This window comes from Microtus oregoni, unplaced genomic scaffold (assembly GCF_018167655.1).
Source record: "Microtus oregoni isolate MIOR12 unplaced genomic scaffold, Mior012 000038F_ref0000394, whole genome shotgun sequence".
NCBI classification, from domain to species: domain Eukaryota; kingdom Metazoa; phylum Chordata; class Mammalia; order Rodentia; family Cricetidae; genus Microtus; species Microtus oregoni.
This window is the reverse complement of record NW_024543097.1, coordinates 22,323,447-22,343,811: the sequence shown is the minus strand read 5'-3', so window position 1 is coordinate 22,343,811 and position 20,365 is coordinate 22,323,447. Positions and strand designations below refer to the sequence as shown.

At 45.2% G+C, this 20,365-nt stretch overlaps 1 protein-coding gene across 3 annotated transcripts in view; it reads right to left on the bottom strand.

Annotated features, from left to right (window-relative positions):
• Positions 1 to 7,007: 7,007 nt before the first annotated feature.
• Positions 7,008 to 20,365, bottom strand: part of LOC121433412 (peroxynitrite isomerase THAP4) — a 39,718-nt gene continuing 26,360 nt past the window's right edge. For all 3 annotated transcript variants that reach the window (XM_041631790.1, XM_041631792.1, XM_041631791.1), the window contains 3 exons: positions 15,095 to 15,204; positions 13,937 to 14,040; positions 7,008 to 7,304 (listed from right to left, as the gene is read on the bottom strand). In XM_041631790.1, the coding sequence (XP_041487724.1) occupies positions 7,185 to 7,304; positions 13,937 to 14,040; positions 15,095 to 15,204 (334 nt within the window). In that variant the 3' untranslated portion in view covers positions 7,008 to 7,184. The remainder of the gene's footprint in view (positions 7,305 to 13,936; positions 14,041 to 15,094; positions 15,205 to 20,365) is intronic.

Here is a 20,365-nt window from a genome sequence, read left to right as displayed (position 1 = left end):
TTAACCTCTATTTTGTTTATTTTTACTCTTAACTTTTTGCTTTTTGAGATAAGTTCTCTGTATCTTTGACCTGAAGTAACTCTGTAGACCAGGCTGTCTTTGAACTCTCAGAGATCCGCCTGTCTCTGCCTCCCAGGCATTCGGGATTAAAGGTGTACACTACTACACCTTGAACTCACAGAGATCTGTTTGTCTCTGCCTTCTAGGCACTGGGATTAAAGGCGTGTGCTACCACACACAACTCTCTTCCTTTTTTTTGTTTTTTACTTTAAGAACTTCAACTTTTAGTCTGCATATATTTTTAACACACTTTAAACCATTCAGAAATTTTCTTCGTCTTTGAATCTCTCTTTACTGTATATCTCTCTTTTTCTGACCACACGAGCCTTTAAATTACTGAGCAATATGGGTAGGATTAAAGGCGTGGCTTTGCCAGCTAGATCCAGTCCATTCCTTAGCTTTCCAGCCTCATAGCGGATATACAGGCTGTAGCCATGTTTACTGCAACAACTGTATGGCATTTCAAGGTCCCTGCCAGCAAGTGAGCTACAACAGACAACACTCAAGTCCTCTCTAGGTAGCCGGCCCTCCTGCCTCAAACAGTCAGAGTTTGCCCTGGCAGGACAGCCCAGAAAGCCGGCATTTTTAAACTGTGCAGCTTTTTTCCTGCTACGGCTGAAAACCGAAAAGCATGTGTTCAGCTTTTCATCAACACCATTTAAGTGTTTCGTGGCAGGACCTCTTAATGAGCTGCAGACTTTGCAGCTAAAGCTGAGTCGGGAAGCCTCTCTTAGATGAGGCACTTGCTTGCCTCTGGCAAGCAGAGTAGACCCGAGAACACAGCGAGTCTAGTTGCCATCAAACAAATCGTAGCACTTTACTCCAAATGCTCTATTCAAAAGCTCTGTCTCCCGCAGGAGCCAGACAGAGATCACAATGGCGGCACAGCCCCAGGAAGTCGCACTTTAAAATGACACAGCCTTTTTTCTGCTACTGTTGCTGAATCAGGAAATCTCTCTACAGCACGCCACCAACAAACAGCAAAAATCTGTGTTAAACTCTCTTTCCCTTATTTTTAAGCCTTCTCAGGTTTTTTAAGTGGGTTTAGGCTGTCCACATGTCTGGGCGCCAACTGTAGTAATAAGGGCGGCAGGGCTGTGTTCTCAGCACCCCCGGCCGCCTGCCCAGCTAGCTTATGCCCGAAATAATTACACAGACACTGTATTCTTTTAAGCACTGCTTGGCCCTTTAGCTCTAGCACTTACAGGCTAATTCTCACATCCTGATCAACCCATCTCTAATAATCTGTGAGCACCGGTCTTACCAGGAAGATTCTAGCCTAGTCCATCCTGGGTCGGAGCTTCATGCCGGGAGTGGGGCATGGCGTCTCTCTCAGGCGTCTGCTCCCTAGAGGAGAGCTGTCGAGACTCTGACCTCACTTCCTCTTCCTCCCAGTATCCTGTTCTGTTTTCTCCTCCCACCTATCTTCTAACCAATAAAATGGGCCAGGGCAGTTCCTTTATTAGCCAATGACCTTCCTCCATCACACTGTGACCCCTGCATCAAGACCAATGCCAGTAAAGCAAAGGCCAGTGTAAAACGTGGGCAATGCTAAAAAAAAGTCAACTGGGCGGTGGTGGCGCACACCTCTAATCCCAGCACTCGGGAGGCAGAGACAGGCGGATCTCCGTGAGTTCGAGGCCAGCCTGGTCTACAGAGTGAGTTCCACATGTGCTCAAAGTCTGATAAGTAGAGGTGAGAGCTACAACGCATGACTGTACCAAATGATGCTGGGTTGGACACTCTAAGATGGTTAAAATGTTGACTTGTGTGTTGCATGCATTTTACTTTAATAAAAAAATTGTAATTAAAAAGCAAGGGGATTAGGATGAATGTTTCTAATTCAAAGAAGTTTGTAAACTCTGTGTCATGAAGAAAAAAAACAAGAGAAATACAGACCCACGCCCAATTTCCCCCATCATTGGTCCAAATCCACGCCCAATTTCCCCCATCATTGGTCCAAATCCACGCCCAATTTCCCCCATCATTGGTCCAAATCCACGCCCAATTTCCCCCATCATTGGTCCAAACCCACGCCCAATTTCCCCCATCATTGGTCCAAACCCACGCCCAATTTCCCCCATCATTGGTCCAAACCCACGCCCAATTTCCCCCATCATTGGTCCAAACCCACGCCCAATTTCCCCCATCATTGGTCCAAACCCACGCCCAATTTCCCCCCATCATTGGTCCAAATCCACGCCCAATTTCCCCCATCATTGGTCCAAATCCACGCCCAATTTCCCCCATCATTGGTCCAAATCCACGCCCAATTTCCCCCATCATTGATTGGTCCAAACCCACGCTCAATTTCCCCCATCATTGGTCCAAACCCACGCCCAATTTCCCCCCATCATTGGTCCAAATCCACGCCCAATTTCCCCCATCATTGGTCCAAACCCACGCCCAATTTCCCCCCATCATTGGTCCAAACCCACGCCCAATTTCCCCCATCATTGGTCCAAACCCACGCCCAATTTCCCCCATCATTGGTCCAAACCCACGCCCAATTTCCCCCATCATTGGTCCAAACCCACGCCCAATACCATTCTCTTTTGTTTTGGGGAGTGGGCATCTGGCCCAGGCCCTGGGGTTTGGAACTCCATGGAGGAAGGGCCACCCACGTCTAAACAAGCGAGCCCTGTGAGCTGCAATCTCACTTCTAGAAATCAATGTCAAAAAACAAAATGGAAAAATTCCAAAATGACAGAAAAGGCTTCATATGCTACTGTTTAATGAGCAAAAGATGAAGGGATCCTAACGCTGGCATCAGGGAGGGATAGCAGATGCATCCTGTTCCAGAATTCTGACACCAAAACCACTCATGTGATTCACATGAGCAAAATGAACTTAAGAGAGCCACCAAATCCAGAAACAGAACAACTGAACTTACATACCAAACTGGTGGCATGGCACAGTCAGAAATTAATATAACACATTTAAGTTTTGGTTTTAATAGAAGTATAAAGACTAGCAAAAATTAAATTTGAATCAGCGGTCTTGTCATTAAAAATTATTTTCAGGATAACTGCATATATCCTATACAATTAGGTAACATTACTTATTTAAAGTTTCAGCTTAGAAGAAACAGAACCAAAGAATAAACTTGGAAACTGGCCCTCTAGCTGCTTCTTCCCCCAGAGATCACCCAGGCTCCTCTGCAGTCTCCTCCCCTGGGGAGAGTTGGTAAGACAGCAAACTGCAACCTTGTAGCTCTCAGCCTGGCATCTCTCCCATCCCCTTGCAGCTGCTCTCCCCTCTACTTTTCAGAGGTTCTTGAATTTTCGCTGGAAATCAGTGCCTTCCTGATTTCTTCATCCCCAACCCCATCCCGTTGCACTCCCTAAAACCTGTAATAGGAGAACCTCGTTTGTTCTTTGGATCTCAAGGGAATTGACAGAATTCACAGGTACTAGTGCAATGATGTAATTTTCCTAACCCTTTGGAGCCCTGGGAACTAAGGGCTCTTTCCTTCAGGACCCCTCCGCTGCGGATCTCGTACCTGTAAGGAGATCTTCCTCAGACTTGAAGGCTTGCTGTCCCCTTCAGGCTGGGATGCTGCGGCTCTGAGGGTGCTCATGCATAGGGCGATTTTTACATGCATGTGTGGATGCAGGAAAGGGCCAGAAGAGGGTGTCAGACCCCCTGGAGCTGGATGCTGGATGTGGGGGAAGCAGTAAGGCAAGAGCTGTAAACGCCCCATCGGCAGAACCACCTCTCTAGCCACACGATCTGTGTGCAAGGTATTCATGCACACGTGTGTGCTCCTGTGGGGGCCAGAAGACAACCCAGGGCTGTTGTTTCTCAACAGCTATTCACGGTTTAAATTTTTTTTTAGATTTGTTTTATGAGTGTTTTGCCCAATGTACATATACATATATGTACAGAAGCCACATGTGTGCCTGGTGCCGAGGAGGTAAGGGGAAGGGTGTCAAGTTCCTGGAACCGGAGTTATATGTTGTGATCCCGCTGCCCTCACTCCCTCTGACTGACAGCAGAACTTCCTTGTGGTCTGTAATTGACAAGGATGTTTGTGTTCTTTCTGGCCGGTGTGTCTCCACAGAAGGAGTAGAGGTATACAAGGGGCAAAATAAAGGTTGTTGTTCTTCCACCTGAAAAGAAGCCTCCATGTCTCAATCCTGGCACCCCCCACCCCAGTCTTGGCTATCGAGGCTGAGCTGGCTGCAGTAGTTATAGACAGTGGTAAACCACCATGTGAATGTTCGAGGCCCTCTGCAAGAGCAGTAAAAACTCTTCAACTACTGGGCTATCTCTCCAGCCCCTCCTGCCTGCTTTTTGAGACATGGTCTCTTATTGGGCTGGAGCTTGCCAATTAGGGTAGGTTCAGATCTGCCGGTCTCAGCTGCTCCAGGAGTGGGGTGGCAAGCATTTCCCACCACACCCAGCTTCTTGTGTTTGTATGGTTTGTATGTGTGTGTGAGGCCAGAGGTTGACGCTGGGTGTCTTTCTTACTTGCTCTCCACCTCTGGATGTTCTGAATTCCCTATGACCAGTCTGCCCTCAGATTCAGAGATCCGCCTGCTACTGCAGCAGGTGCTGGGATTAATGGCAAGCACCGCCATTCCACATTCCACCTTTTCTTTATTTATGTGCATGTGTGCACTTATGGCGGCCAGAAGAGGATGTTGGAGCTCCTAGAGCTGGAGCCACAGTCACCTGGGAGCTGTGGATGCTGGGATCTGAACTTGGGTCCTCTGGGATAGTAGCAGGGTGTTTTTGACCTCTGAGCCATCTAGTCCTCCACCTTGTTTTCCCCCACCTTGTTTTTTGAGACAAGATCTCTCACTGAATCTGAAGCATGTTCATTTGGTTAGACTGAATGGCCAGCAAGCCGCAGGGCTCCTCCTGTCTCTACTTTCCCAGCACTGGGATTATGGGCTATCTTTAAAATTTCTTCACATAGGGAGACACAGGCAATCCCTTCTCCGCAGGCCCCCCAAGCAAATGTAGGCATGATTCTGACAAAATTTACTCTGGTGAACCAATGACTTTCTTGGGCTTTTTTACGGCACATAGGTGAAATTATTTTCAGGAAGCGGGCACTCCCTTGTCCCAACAGACTGTACTCGGAAAGTCTTTACCCAACAAGGGAGGGCTTTCCTAGAGCACAAAAGATGAAGCCCCACTCCTCGAGTCTCAGCCCACATACTCTAGCCCCTTCCAAGAGGTCATGGGCAACAAAATGTCCTTGCTTCGACTGCTGACAGTATGGTGTCCTAATTGGACAAGTAGGATACAAAAGACAGTGACTGCCAAATCTTGTCAAGACAAGGCAGGACAGTCCTTCAGAAACCTTGCTGCCTGGAAAAGTCTGTCGAATATCTAGGCCTTTTGTTGAAGATGGATACCCCAATGTTGCAGAGGAACTTTGGGTGACTGTCCAGGCAGCCAGCTGCTTTTGTAATTTCTCACACTTTTTGGAAGTATTTTGGAAGTTACTTGCTTGCACTTCCTGCTTATTCAGCTAATATTATTTCTATCTTGGGTCTCTGAGAAAGTTGAAAACTAGATAGCTATAGTTTTCCTTGTTTACAAGACTCAGAAAAGAAATTCACTAAAGTGTAAAGTGTGTTAAGTTTCAAAAACATCAAAAGTAAGTTTCAAAAACATCAAAAGATAGTTTTAGATGATAATGCAAGTTATAATAGTAAATCAGATACAAGACTTTGGACTCACCAAGATAGGATAGATAATGGAATATTTTATCTTTGTCAAATGCAAATGGACTAGACATTGTTGATGTATTTATTGCCCATATATATTATATAGTTATTGTACTTATTATAGTTTCCTCATATTAGTTATAACCTCTTTATATTAAACAAAAAGGGGAATATAGTGATATTTTGTTAACGATCTAACAAATAATCTTTTTTGTATATAACAGGCTTGTATATAATAGGTGGGATATAACACTTGTATATAACAGGTGGTAGGGAATGGGTGGCTACTCAGGTGAAGGTCTCCCCACCCTCCCTATCCTTCCATGATGGGGAGTACAGTCAATAAGCCCAGCTGGGATGCCCCTTGGCAAGCGGGCAAAGCTCGACTTCCTCAAGATGGCAGCTGTTTGACTCAGAGGACAGTCACAACACAGACATATGCTGCCACACACACTTTTTGCACAGGTGCTGTTTGTGTGGCAAGAGCTTTACTGAGGGAGCCACCTCCCCAGTCCCTCATCTACATTTGTCAAGGTGTATGCCACAAGCTAATGTCGTCAGGGTGTTTTGGTCTGCATTCTTACCACTGTGACAGAGTAGCTGGAACTGTGCTAAGATGGTTTTGCTCAGGGTTTCAGGTGCCAGTCCATCACGGCCAGAAGGGTTTGATGAAGCAACTCCCATCACAACAACCAGGGAGAAGAGCAAAGGGCATACTGAAAAGAGCCAGAACGAGATAGAGGCCCTAAGGACACACCCTAACCTATTTCTTCCAACTAGGTTCCCCCACCTACCGCTCACCACTTCCTAATAATGCCACCATATGCATGATCCATCAAGTGATTAAGCCCTTGATTAGGTCAGAGTCCTTAGATCTAAGAGTGTCTGGAGACTCTCTCAGACACACCCAGGGGTGCACGTCCCTGATCCCTTAGGTGCTTCTCAGTGCAGTCAAGCTAACACCTAACTGCCACGAGGAGGTCACGGACTCCGCAATGTAACTTCACATGTTGTCTCGGGGAAAATAAAGAGAAAATAAATGTAAAATGAGCTCCTGGGGCTAGGGCTGGGGCCTAGCTGCCTAGAATGAGTTAGATCCTTACCATTGCAAAAAGCAAAAACAAAACCTGTGAAAAGTAGGTAGGGAGGGGAGGAAAGGAAGGAAAGAAGCATGTAATCCTTTCTTAAAGAAAAGTCTGGAAAACAAACTATCAGCAACAGATGAAAAATGTACAGTCTACACAGTGATAATATTCAAAATCCTCAGCCATAAAAATAAAGGCCTTTTATTTGGTTTTCTATGCCATTACAAGATCATCTGGACAACAGTTCTGTGAGAGCAGAGCCTGTGGCCACACCATGTCTGCATTGGATGACTACTGAACTGGGGGCTAGACGAGGGAGCCAGACTCCTCCCCAGGCTCTGGGAGCTGCTCCGGGTTATGGGGTCACCTTCTTGTAGGTAACATGAAGATGCTGAGTCATTGGCTGTGTAGTGGTTGCCATAGAGACCGTCTGTTCAAGTTTGCCTTCAGAATTCAGTCTGAATTTTCGAGTAATCTGAGTAGAGAACAAAACAAGGCACTTAAGCTTCACACCTTCAGATTATTCAATAAAAGCTGGGTGTGGTGGCGCAGGCCTAGAACCCTAGCACTCAGCAGGCTGGGACAAGAGAACGATCTCAAATTCTAGGTCAGCCTGGCAACATGAGTTTCACACTAACCTAGGTTTTTTTTTTTTTTTGAAAAAAAAAATACTGAACAAACACTGGAGTGTCCACCTGTGTCAGCCACTGGTCAGAGGCCTGTGAGCAGGGTATCCCCAGTGGTTAAGATTCTGGGCGTGAGCCACCATGGGGCACACCAACCGCTTCCCAGCAGTGAGCTACTGTTAAGTCTGTTAATATTTGATGGTGTTCTGCTGACTATAATCTCCCACTTCCATCTGAGCCATCTTAAACCATATCAAATGTGTTCTTGGAGGACCAGGGCAGCACACCGGTCTACTATAGCATATGGCTCTTCCCGCAAGAGTATGAAGTAGATCCTGAGTCACGTCCTCAACCACAGTCCTCGTGTGTGGAAGGTTGTGGACAGTGTGACCACAGGAGAGATGAATGTCTAAACTCTAAGGGCCGATCACTTCACTGCTCCAGGACCATGGGCTATCTCGGCCACATCCAATACTGGGACTCCCAACCCTTTTGCTGAAAAGAAGACAAAAATGTCAGTCATTCCAAGTTTAGTTAGAGGGGCTGAAGAGACTAGGCTCAGTGGTTAAGAGATGTATACACAGACACACACAGACAAGTAATTTTAAAAACAGAAAAACAAATCAAAAGTCTACTTAGGGATTGAAGAACTATTTCAGTTGGCAGAGTGGTTGCCTTCATGCGTGAAGCCTGGCTTAGCTCCCCAGCACTAAATAAACTGGATGTGGTGGTGCATGCCTGTAATTCCAATACCTGCCCAATACCTGGAGGGAGAGGTAGGAGTATCACGAGTTCAAGGCCAGCCTGGGATGCTTGAGTCTGTCAAAAACAAAACAAAACAAAACAAAAAACCAACAACAAAAACCCCCAACCCCCCCCCCCCCAAAAAAAAACCCCAAACCAAAACCAAACCAAAACAAAAAGTTCTTTAAGGGTATCAGGAAGCACCAAGGACACAAGGAGGAGAGGTGGAGGTGACTCCTGACTTAGACCTGCTGGCCCAGTGAGGATTGGAGGGCTTTCTTGGATTCCAACTCTGTCTAGCTGAGAAAATAACTTGGCTTCCACTGGACTCCCAGTCCCGCTCCGCACAAGAGCTGGGGCCAAGCCAAGCAGAAACAGACCAGTGAGTCCAGTCCAAGAACGCTGAGATGAGGGAACCTTAAGCAAAGTCTCAAATTATCGCTTTAACTTCTTTTTTCCCCTTGAGACAGGGTTTCTCTGTAGCTTTAGAGCCTGTTCTGGAAACTTGCTCTGCAGTCCAGGCTGGTCTCAAACTCACAGAGATCCGCCTTCCTCTGCCTCCCAAGTGCTGGGATTAAAGGTGTGCGCTACCACTGCCTAGCACTCTTTAGTTTTTTATGCTAGAATTAAGGGAGAAAAAATCCAGGAGAAAAGGGCAAAAGAAAATATGTAATCAAAAATACGAAGAGACTGCCTCCCAGCAGGATGCCCACCCTGGAGTTATGCAGAAACATCAGAGAAATTCGGCACATGAAGTAGGACTGGAAAATGGACAGTAGGAAACGTACTGACTAAAGCCTGGGGAGAGAAAAAGGAAGATGGGTGAATGCAGGAGAGATACAATGGGAACTGAGACAGATAGAAAGGTGGGAAACTAGATGGCTCAGGAAGGAAAGCTTTTTTACTTCAGGGTCTGGTACTTGGCTCCCGCTGTAAGGGTTTCAACACAGCCAACAGAATTAAAACCGAGGCGAACAGCTGAGCACAGCATGCATGTCTGCCACTGAGGCTGAGGCAGGCAGACGCATGGCCAGCTTGGGCTACATGTAGACAGTTTGTAAGACAAGCTGGGGGGCAGATAAGCGTCACTTTCCACGGGTCCTCAGTCCTGACATGTTTAACCTACAGTTCCACTGTACAGCTAAGGCCTTCACCCTGCACAGTCCTTTCCAAAGGACACTAAAGTGGAGTGGGAAGGACAGACACACAGACTTTACTACTCAGCTCTTAATAATGAATAGAAAATCCAGACAAAATTAGGAAATTAAGGATATTTTGCAACATAATAACTCAAGTAGATCTAAGAGATCACACAGAGTGCTCTAACCAACAGCAGTTACCCACACTCAAGTGTTTATGTGATATTCTATAGGACCAACATTGAGTTACGCCACAAACCAAGTCTTTTATTTTTCTTCTCGTTTTTCGAGACAGGGTTTCTTTGTGTAACAGCCCTAGCTGTCTTGGAACTCAAATAAACATTACTCAGCCAAAGAGATCCCTGCGTCAGTCACCTTCCCCAACACTCAATCAGCCTCCCACGGCGTTGATCTGGGACTGCTTTCTGTGTCTAGAGCCAGCCCACCTGACACTGCTCCCTGAAACCCAAGAGGCCCAAGACTCAAAACCAAGCATCATTTGGCTAATCCACTACCTGACAGCAAACAAAGACCTCAACACACACCAACAAAGGTGTGACCAGATATCCACACCGAGAAACACCACGAATAGAGCTCTAGATGCTTAGATCACTTCCCCCAAACACAAACATTAACACCGAAGACAGCTGCCTCCTCCAGAAACCAGCTTCCTAGTACAGTGTTTCCTAAAAAAAGCAACGGAACTGAAACACAAGAGGCGACTTCAGAATGACACACTCGTGAACCTTAAAAAGGACATGGATACGGGCTGGAGAGATGATTTAGTGGGTGATAACTCTTTATGCTCTTTCAGAGGACCCAGGTTCACTTCCCAGCCCTCACATGGAGGCTCACACCTGTCTGTAACTCAGTTCCAGGGTTCCTGACACCCTCACACAGATGTACATGTAGGCAAAACACCAATGGACATAAATGAACATCAATGAACATAAAATAAATTTTAAAAAGAGGTTGTGAATAAATATCTCAGAGAAGACTAGAAAAACACAAGCAACTAGTTGAATGAATTAATGAAAACAGTTCAAGGCATGAAAATAGAATTTAACAAAGAAATAGAATCACTATAGAAAAGTCAAACTTAATAAAACTCACAATGAAAAACTCAGGAAGCCAAACAAAAAGCTCAGATAAAAGCCTCACCAACAGATCAAACCATGTAGAGGACAGAATTTCACATCTGGAAGACAAGATAAAAAAAATGGATAGCTCAGTCAAAGAAAATATTCAATCTAAAAAGTCAGGCATAAAACATTCAGAAAATCTAGGACACCATGAACCCTATAAACAATAGTTATAGAGGAAGAAAAAAAACCTAGATCAAAAGCATAGAAAATAGTTTCAGCAAAATCATAAAAGAAAATTTCCCAAATTTATAGAAAGAGGAGCCTATCAAGGCACAAAAGGTATACAGAACACCAACTGATCAGGACCAGAAAAGACGGTCTCCACTACACATAGTCAAACACTAATGTACAGAACGAAAAGGGAGATTAAGAACTGCAAGGGAAGCTAGGCACTGGAGGTGCACACCTTTAATCCCAACACTCAGGAGTAGGAGGCAAGCAGATCTCTGAGTGTGAGGGCAGACTGGTCTACAGAGTGAGTTCCAGGACAGCCAGGTCTTCATGGAGAAACCCCGTCTGGAAAAACAATGACGACAACAACAACAACAACAAGCTACAAGGGAAAAAGACCGAGTCACATATAAACGCAGGCCCACTGACTTATCAGTGGAGGGCCTGGATGGGTGTTCTATAAGCTCTGAAAGACCATAGAGACAAACCCAGACTACTATACCCAGCAAAACTATCAACCACACTAGAAGGAAAACATCCCATGATTAAAAAAAAAAAAAAATTAAGACATTTCTGACCACCAGTCCAGTTCTATAGAAAATAATAGGAGGAAAACTTAACTCTAAAAGTTAGGTGAACTACACCCAATAGAACACAAGGAAAATAATAATAACAGAACAGGAAACCCAAATGAATTTTAGAACAAAAACAAAACTAACAACAACAAAAACATAACAGGAGTTAATAAGCACTACTAAAAAACTCTCAATTTTTTAGATTTATGTATTTTATTTTATGGGAGTTTTGCCTGCATGTATGTCTGTGCATCATGTACATGACTGGAGTCCTTGAATGACAGAAGTGGCACTGGATCCTCTGGAACTGGGTAGTCATAGATGGCTGTGAGCCACCATGAGTGCTGGGGACCAAACCATGCCCTATGCAAGAATGGCAAGCACTTTTAACCACTGAGCCATATCTCCAGCACCAATAACTCTCATCTTAATTCCCCAATAAAAGACACAAACTAATAGACCGCATTAGAAAGTAGGGTGAAGACAGAAATCAAAAAGGAAATTAAACATTTTTTCTATTGGACAAAAATTAAAATACAACACACCAAAATAAAGGCAGTTCAAAAAGGAAAGTTCATAGCATTAAGCACCTATATTAAAAAATTAGAGAGCTTATATTAATAACTTAACACACTTGAAAACGATAGAAAGACAAATAAAATCATGGCTGAAATTAATGAAATAGAAACAAAAAATACAAAGGTCAATGAAGAGTTGATTCTCTGAAAAAAAAAATTCAGTGAGATCAATAAACCTTTAGCCAAATTAACCAAAAGAAAAAGAGAAGACCCAAATTAGTAAAATTAGGAATGAAAAGGGAGACATTATAACAGACACTGAAGAAGTGCAGGAAATCATAGGGATATACTTTAAAAAATCTGCATTTCATCAAATTGGGAAACCTAAAAAAGAATGGAAAAAATTTTTTTACACATATGACCTACTAAAGATAAGTCAAAATGAAATAAACAATTTAAAACAGATACATAACCCCTAGTGATATAAAAAAAAAAGCAATAAAAAGATCATAGTATCCAGTACTGGCAGCAGGAGGATCTCTGTGAGTTCAAGGACAGCTTGGTCTACACAGTGAGTTTAGCAGTATGTAAAGAAACCTGTAAGAAAAATAAAAAGGCAAGGTACAACAGATACGTTGATAATGGAATAGAAAGAAGACCCACACATAACTCCGCATGCCTACAGAATTTTTATTTTATTTTATTTTTTAGGCTTTTTGAGACAAGGTAGCTCTGGTTGTCTACAACTGTAGACCAGGCTAGCCTTAAACTCACAGATCACAGAAACTGCCTCCCAAGTGCTGGAATGAAAGGTGTGAGCCACCATCCCCAGCCTGATTTTTGACAAAGAAACAAAAAACATACACTGGAGAAAAGACAGCATATTCAACAAATCATGCTAGTCAAAGTGGATAACGCAGACAGAAGAATGAAAATAGATTCAAGTCTATTTTCACAAAAGCCAACTCTAATGGATTAAAGATCTAAACAGAAGACCAATACCTTCAAATCTGATAGAAGAGAAAGGAGGAAATTTGCCTTAACTCGTTGGCACAGGAAAGAACTTTCTAAAAAGGATTCTGACAGCACAGGCATTAATAAATGGAATCTCATGAAGCTCAAAAGCTTCATCACGGAAACAAATAACTAGCCAGATAGTGGCAGCACACGCCTTTAACCCCAGCACTCGGGAAGCAGAGGCAGGTGGATCTTTGAGTTCAAGACCAGCTTAGTCTACAAGGAGAGTTCCAGGACAGCCAGGACTACACAGAGAAACCCTATGAAAAACCAAGAGAATAAGCAGGTGGAAAGACAAACCATATGCTCATATGAGCATGGTCTAAGAGATGTGCAGCACCTTATCAACCACGTGAGGACAAGTCACTGAGCAGGCGGGTATCAGAACCTGCATCCCACAGAAAGGCAAATGTGACAGATTAAAGGTCGAATGGAGAAAAGCAAAGCCACAAAAGCAAGAGAAAAGGAGGTAGTATTTTTATTATTAATTACTATTATTTTGAAGTAGAAAACGAATTCCTAAGTAAGTGCCTGAGTCCAGATGTGATAAAAGAAACACCTGGGCAGATGGCATTATAAATTAAAGGCGCCTGAGTCCAGATATGATAAAAGAAACACCTGGGCAGATGGCATTATAAATTAAAGGCACCTGACTGGGGCCATACTAGCCACACAGGCAGCAGACAACAGATGACAGCCACAGCCTCCGATAAACCAACAATAGAATCACAAACTACAGAAAACCCAGTGTAAATGGAATAAACAAGGTAATATAGATTCACAAGTTAGAGAGAAAACAAGAACGGAAATAAGCAGGAAAGAGTCAGGCAACGCTACCAGTTTCACTGTGAAGCAATTTACCAGGATCTCCCATTCAAAATGTACCTCCCCTTTGGCTCAGTAATTTAGGAGACATTTATCCAGTAGATCTGGATAGATCTAAAAAAGTACGCAGGGCAAATATAAAGGGATATTTGTGACGGAAAACAACACACCTGAAAGGTGCAGGGACCAGGTATTACAGCAGGGATCATTCACCCCGTGGGAGAGTGTTAAAGGAAAACAGTAAGAGCTGGAGACAGCAGTACGGAACTCCGAAATCTGTCCGATGGTGTGGTACCACTGCCAAGTGCAAACACTCTGGGAGCAACTGAGAGGGAGGTCGGGCTCACCTGCTCCACATGGGGCTCCTTGGCAAAGGAGATCCTGGAGATGGAATGGGATGAGATACAGAGCTCGTGCCCGTTCACTTCACCCTCCTCAACTTCCACTATACCTGTAAGGGAGGGGCAGTTAGTGTGGTACCAAGGCATCCCACTTCAGAAGCACTGTGGACAGTCACTTGAAACCTTAACTTTGCTACCACCCAGGTACAGCATTTCTTCCCTCTCCCTCTGAAGTTACTCTTGCAGGTACCAAGGAAGTGACTCAGAATCCCCCACCCCCTTGTATGTGTCTGTTTATTCATGTGGGGGTCAGAGGTTAACTTTGAGTGTCTTTCTCTTTGGTTTTCTTTCTTACTTTTTTTGGAGACATGTTCAGTCTCTCACCCTTTTGCTAGGCTGGCTGGTGGCTAGAAAGCCCTAGCGATTTGCCTGTCTCTGCACTCGCAATGCCGGCTTACAGTGTGTAGCATTGTTTTGTGGGTATTGGGGATTCAGATTCAGGTCCTCATGCTCACACAGAAAGCACTTTGCCCACTAAGCTACCTCCCCAGCCCCCATGCCTGTTCTTGAGACGGGGTCTCATTATGCTGCTTAGGCTGGTCTGGAATTCATGTAGTTAAGAATCTCCTGCCTCCTCCCTCTAATGGGGCGTACAGGGCAAATGCTCAAAGGAGGGTCACCTCTGCAGAGGTGCTTGAACTCCAGTCCTCCGACCTGCGTTTCTCAACAGGAGTAGTACTACCCTATGCTGAAGAAGGAGCCACAGATGAAGGCCCTCTGGCTTTTGCATACTCCCGTGTCTGACAGCGCCTGGTGCCAGCATCACTCCAAGTTAGGTAATCCTGAACAGGAGTGAGACTGGACATGGTCAAAGTCACACAGGCTGTCAAGTGAGTTCTAAGACATCAGCTTGTCAGACTTCCAGACAAAGATCATGTAGCCAGTTGGCCTGTTCTTGCCAGGACCTGTCTGTCCTTTGGGCAAATACTGTGCTGGCACGGGTAAAATACCAAAACTAAGACTGAGCTAGGAGGAAGGCTGAAGTCTGGAGAACTGTTATCTTCACCGTCCCGACAATACATAACCACGAGCAGAAGCACACTTAAAGCCACCTGAGACGACTGCTGTAAGGTGGCCAGCAGGCCCTGGGAAGGGGCCCCGTACCTGTGTTCTGGGCACTGACAAAGGCCACCTTGTTGGTGTCAGGCTTGAGGCGGATGAAGCCACACTCTCTGTGCATTGGTTTGTGTGTGTCTGGATGGAAGGAGTTGAACCTGGAAGGGAAATCAGAGAGTGAAGCAGACGCAGGACCTCAAAGGGCCGCCTCACAAAACTTGCTGCTGCAAGGCTTCTCCTCTGGGCGTGACATGATCATCCCATGCCACCTTGGAGATCACCTCAGCCTCGTAGTCATGGCAACGGAAGAAGTAAAACAGTGACAGCTAGGCCTATGAAAGTGGTGAAGTGGCTTTTTGCTTCTCACTGCATAGCCCTGGCTGGCCTGTAACTCACAATCTGCCTGTCTCTTAAGTACTGGGATCAAAGACACGTATCGCCACACCCAGCTAATAATAGTTTTAACACTCCTAGTAGAAGGGGAGAGCCATAGGCGCTTCCCTGGGAATTCTAGCCGCCATTCTCTTCTGCCTCACCTCTGAGCCGTATGGTAAGATGGGACTTCGCAGAGACATGGCTACTTAAGGGTCACCTACAGTTTTCTAAGTAACCTCTACAATCTCGTTGGTTTGAGAACCACTTTGGTCCACAGTTGGTGAGTAGACATTTGTTCATGTCTCCTCATGCAGCGAGCTGGAGTCCTAATGTGAGGCGGCAGATCCACGATGGACTCGGGAAGAGCAACTGCACAGCCGTCAGGACTTTCCCATGTGTGTGAGGTATGTGTCTTTCTGCTACGGCAGCAGTCAGGGGGCCTTGCTCTGGGTAGTAAATCACATAACTAACACTGAGACATTGGGGGTGGTGGGAGGCATTCCTTAGGACGGCTTTCTTGCTCCATGTTGACCCTGATGAGGGAGGTCCCACCTGAAAACAGCTCAAGGACCACAGCAGTCCTGGAGAGCAGCACAGATGGGACAAGGGTCCAGCAGGCTGCGATAGCAGCTGTGTGACTGCTACTGCATATAAGACATGTGACCAAAATCAGGACGGCTCCCCAGGAAGACTTTGCTTGAGTCAAGTAAGAATTACGATGGGAAGGGTCATACAGCCATTATTCTCCATGTTAGTCCTGATTTAGCAGGTAAATTAGATACAAAGATGAGTTAAAAGAATTGCTGGCTCACCACTTCTTGTTGCTGGGGGAGGGGGCGCGCAAAACAGAAAGAGCACACATTAGATCTGTGTTAAATAGTCCCTCCTGTGAGTGACTAAAGACCTGAATCCCATGGAAGAGTCAGCTGGTGAAGAGGAAAAGATAAGGTAAAAATGACAGAAGTTACGGCTCAGTCCAACTTCTCATCTACGGGAAGGGAAAGTCTATAGTTCAGCAGGCAGACTGGACGGACAGAAAATCAAGAGTCAGGGGAATACCTGGAACAGTCTGAGTTGGGAGTGACTTCTAAGAAGGAAGTGAAAGGGGTCTGGAGAGATGGCTCAGGGGTCTGGAGAGATGGCTCAGAGGTTAAGAGCACTGGCTGCTCTTCCAGAGGTCCTGAGTTCAATTCCCAGCCACCACATGGAGGCTCACAATCATCTATGATCTGGTGCCCTCTTCTGGCCCGCAGGCATACACACAGACAGAACACTGTACAGTAAATAAATCTTTTTAAAAAAAGGAAGTGAGAACTCACAACCTGGTTTGGCTCTTAAGCCTGTGGAAGGAGAGTTTAACTGATCAATATAACCCATCCCTTTATTTATTTATTTATTTTTATTTAAATTTATTTATTTATTAAGGATTTCTGCCTCATCCCCGCAACCGCTTCCCATTTCCCTCCCCCTCCCCCGATCAAGTCCTCCTCCCTCATCTGCTCGAAGAGCAATCAGGGTTCCCTGACCTGTGGGAAGCCCAAGGACTGCCCACCTCTATCCAGGTCTCGTAAGGTGAGCATCCAAACTGCCTAGGCTCCCACAAAGCCAGTACGTGCAGTAGGATCAAAAACCCACTGCAATTGTTCTTGAATTCTCAGTATTCCTCATTGTCCGCTATGTTCAGCTAGTCCGGATTTATCCCATGCTTTTTCAGACCTAGGCCAGCTGGCCTTAACCCATCCCTTCTTGGAACAAAGGCTGAATAACCTGAGACAACAGGAAGGAAATCGGTTCCTGGTGGACTGGCTCTTTGACATTACGACACTCGGTTATCAACAGCTGAGGGCCCCATGAATCAGAGAGGAGGGACAGAAGGAAGCCACTGAGGAAAAGTAGAGAGAGGTGGTGCATGGAGCCAAGTTCACTGATCAGGAAGGGACCATTTTTTCTATTTAAATAAGAAATTTAACTCAGCAGGGACCCTGGGAATGGGAATGGAGCTCTAGTTGCTTAGCTGAGCCCCTTGCTGGGTATTATCTTTATAAGGTAGAAGAGGTTTTTTGCTGAATCTGGGTGACTTAAATTGGGCCCTTAACGTGTTGCAGCAATCAAGAGGAAATGAAGGGAGGTTAAACAGATAAGGGAGTTTGTCTTGTCATCTGAAGGCACATATGACAAGATTTGTGTCAAACTGAAATTCCTCAGGAAATAAAACGGCAGAAAGACAAATGCTATTCTAGTGAGCATCACAGAAAACATCAACGACAAAACAGTGCAGATGGAAATACGAAGTGTGTTGATGATCACCTACTCCTGTCCAGGTAGGCTATGCACACTCCCCTCCTGCAGGAAGTCAGGTTAGACTATTCTGACTATGGGAGCTATTCACCCAGGCTGCAATTTTCACGGCATCTTATGCAGTTGAGGGAGAGGCAATGGCAGTGGTTACTTTCACAGAGCCCAGAGTCTGCCTGGCAGACCCGGGGAGCCAACTCAAGTGTCAGGCGTGAGAATGCAGACATGAGAACAGCCCTTCTCCCCATTGGCTCTGAACTGTGCTGAACACAAACTAGCCCATCAGGAGAAGAGAAATGCTTATCAGCATCATGGCAACAGTGCCCAAGGATAAAGAGGCAAAATAGTTCAAAGAGAATAACTGGGCCATAGACAACTACATAAAGTAATAAATACCTTCTCCATGCCATTATATCCTGTGTGCTTGCTTGAGGATACAACTGAGACAAGCGATGGAACTGCTCTCATGCTGTGTTGGACCTCACGAACATTGTTCTTTAGTATCCTCTTTTAGCTGCTCACCCTGAGATCAACTCAGACTTGCTTGGAATGGATAGTGGTGCCTACAAAAGGGCTACATTACACAGGTGGTGTGACACCATAGAAACGGCAGTAAAGTAAGAGTCCAAAGAGCAGATCCTGCATGGTGGAGAAAATGTTCCAAAAGCTATGAGGCTGTCAACTAAAAATCTCAGGGCCACGGTAGGTTACTCCCCTAGAAGTTGTTTGTCAGAAAGAACCCCAAATCATAAAGAGTACTCTCATCGCTGTTGTTCTAAGTCAGAACTAGACGGCTGGATCTCCCCGATGAAGATACTACAGGCTTTGGTTGCAGACCATGGACACATGAAGCTGAACTCAGCTGGAAACTCCTGTGCTCACAGCTTTGCTGCTCAGGAGAACAGCCAGGAACAGTCCCACTGTAGACTGAGAGCCACACTACCAGACTGCCACGCAGGTTGTGCCCACTGGAAGAATAGTAGCAGCAACTATTATGAGTGCAGCCAGCAACTTTCCAACTGTATTTAAGGCTTTCCCCACAAAAGAGAATTCACATCTGGTAATGTAAGTGAGAACAAAAATCATGGCTGGGAAGCCTGGGGGCGGATTTCATTTTTGTTGAATGGATGTGTATAACTATCACATGACCTTCCAAATATTTGTGTTCATGCCCACGGTTTATTACTACTATTGGCCTTGGTTGTGGAGAGAAGACTTCTTACAGTAGTGGTGGTAAGGTGTTAAATTCATGGTTAAACTGTTGAAAATAATAATGCCCATCTAAGTGACATAGTGATCAAATGCTTTAAAAAGGAGAAAAAGAACTCATACACACATCACCTTTCCAAGGTAAGACCTGGAGGACAGGGGTCTGATGTGCTATGTTTTTCTCTCAGGCTTTACATGTTTTCCCTGTTCTAGAAACCATGGCAACAAAATACCCAGAACAATATGGTGATGGCTAGATCTGTGGTAACCGAGCTGTCAGTGCTCTTCAGTACAGGACCTTTGCCTGGGATTCCACACATTACTGCCTCCTGTCCACTGTCCACCGACAGGTGCAAGTGACGGGGAGATGCTTGGGTATACAGAAGTGGAAGGTTGGCTAAAAGGGAACTCTGTGATGCTGCTTCTGTGAGGTTGCTATCCATGACGGGGTGTACTCTGTGGTAACTTAGCTGTCTGGGGGCTACCTATGCTCCTATAAGTAACCTCTCACCCATGTCCCATAAATATGCCCAACAAGTTCACTGGTTCACCAAGTCAGACCCTGGTAGAATCCTGCTGTTGATGCCCTAGCTGGAGTGAACAGTTCATGATCCCCAGAAAAGGTCATGCAGTATTGCAAAAATCCCTGTGGAAGGAACATCAGCTACGGGTCTGCAGGGGCATGAATCAGTCTGGTCAGAAGGGTTCCTCTGACTCTGATCTATCTGCCAGCCCCCAGCACCACCCTTTCATTTCCTGTTAACTCTTCCTAGATGACCAACTCTTAAAGAAAGGAAATCGTGTGTGTGTGTGTGTGTGTGTGTGTGTGTGTGTCCATTGCTGGACTTGAAGCAGGTATTAGCTGTCACACCTCTGACCCAGAATCTAATAATATGGAGTATCAGGTCTTTTAAGCTTGTGTATTTCAGTTTTCAGTCTTAGGCACTGCTATAAACACTATAGATAATTAAAGTGCCCGGTGCCTTGCAAGGCCAGAAGAGGACAACAGATCCCCTGAAACTGTAGTTACAGATGGTTGTTAGCCACCTTTTAGGTGCCAGAAATCAAACCTAGGACCAAGGTCCTCCAGAAAAGCAGGAGGAGCTCTTAACTGCTAAACCATCTCTCCAGTTCCATACCTAGCTCTGTTTACTTTTTAAATTTTGAGACAATCTTGCTACATAGCCCTTAATCTTGTGATCCTCCTGCCTCTGTCCCCCAATTGCTGGAATTATAGGCATTAACTACCTGGCTGTTCTAGACTATTTTGAGATTTATTTACATTTTAAAGATGATTTGGTTTTCCCTCATGGGTATGTGTGTGTATGCTGTGTGTGTGGAGACAGCTGTGGATGCCAGAGGCTGGAGATCCCCTGGAGTTAGAGTGACAGCTAGTTTAGTTTTAAGCTTAAGTTCTAAGAATTGAACTTGAGTCCTTTG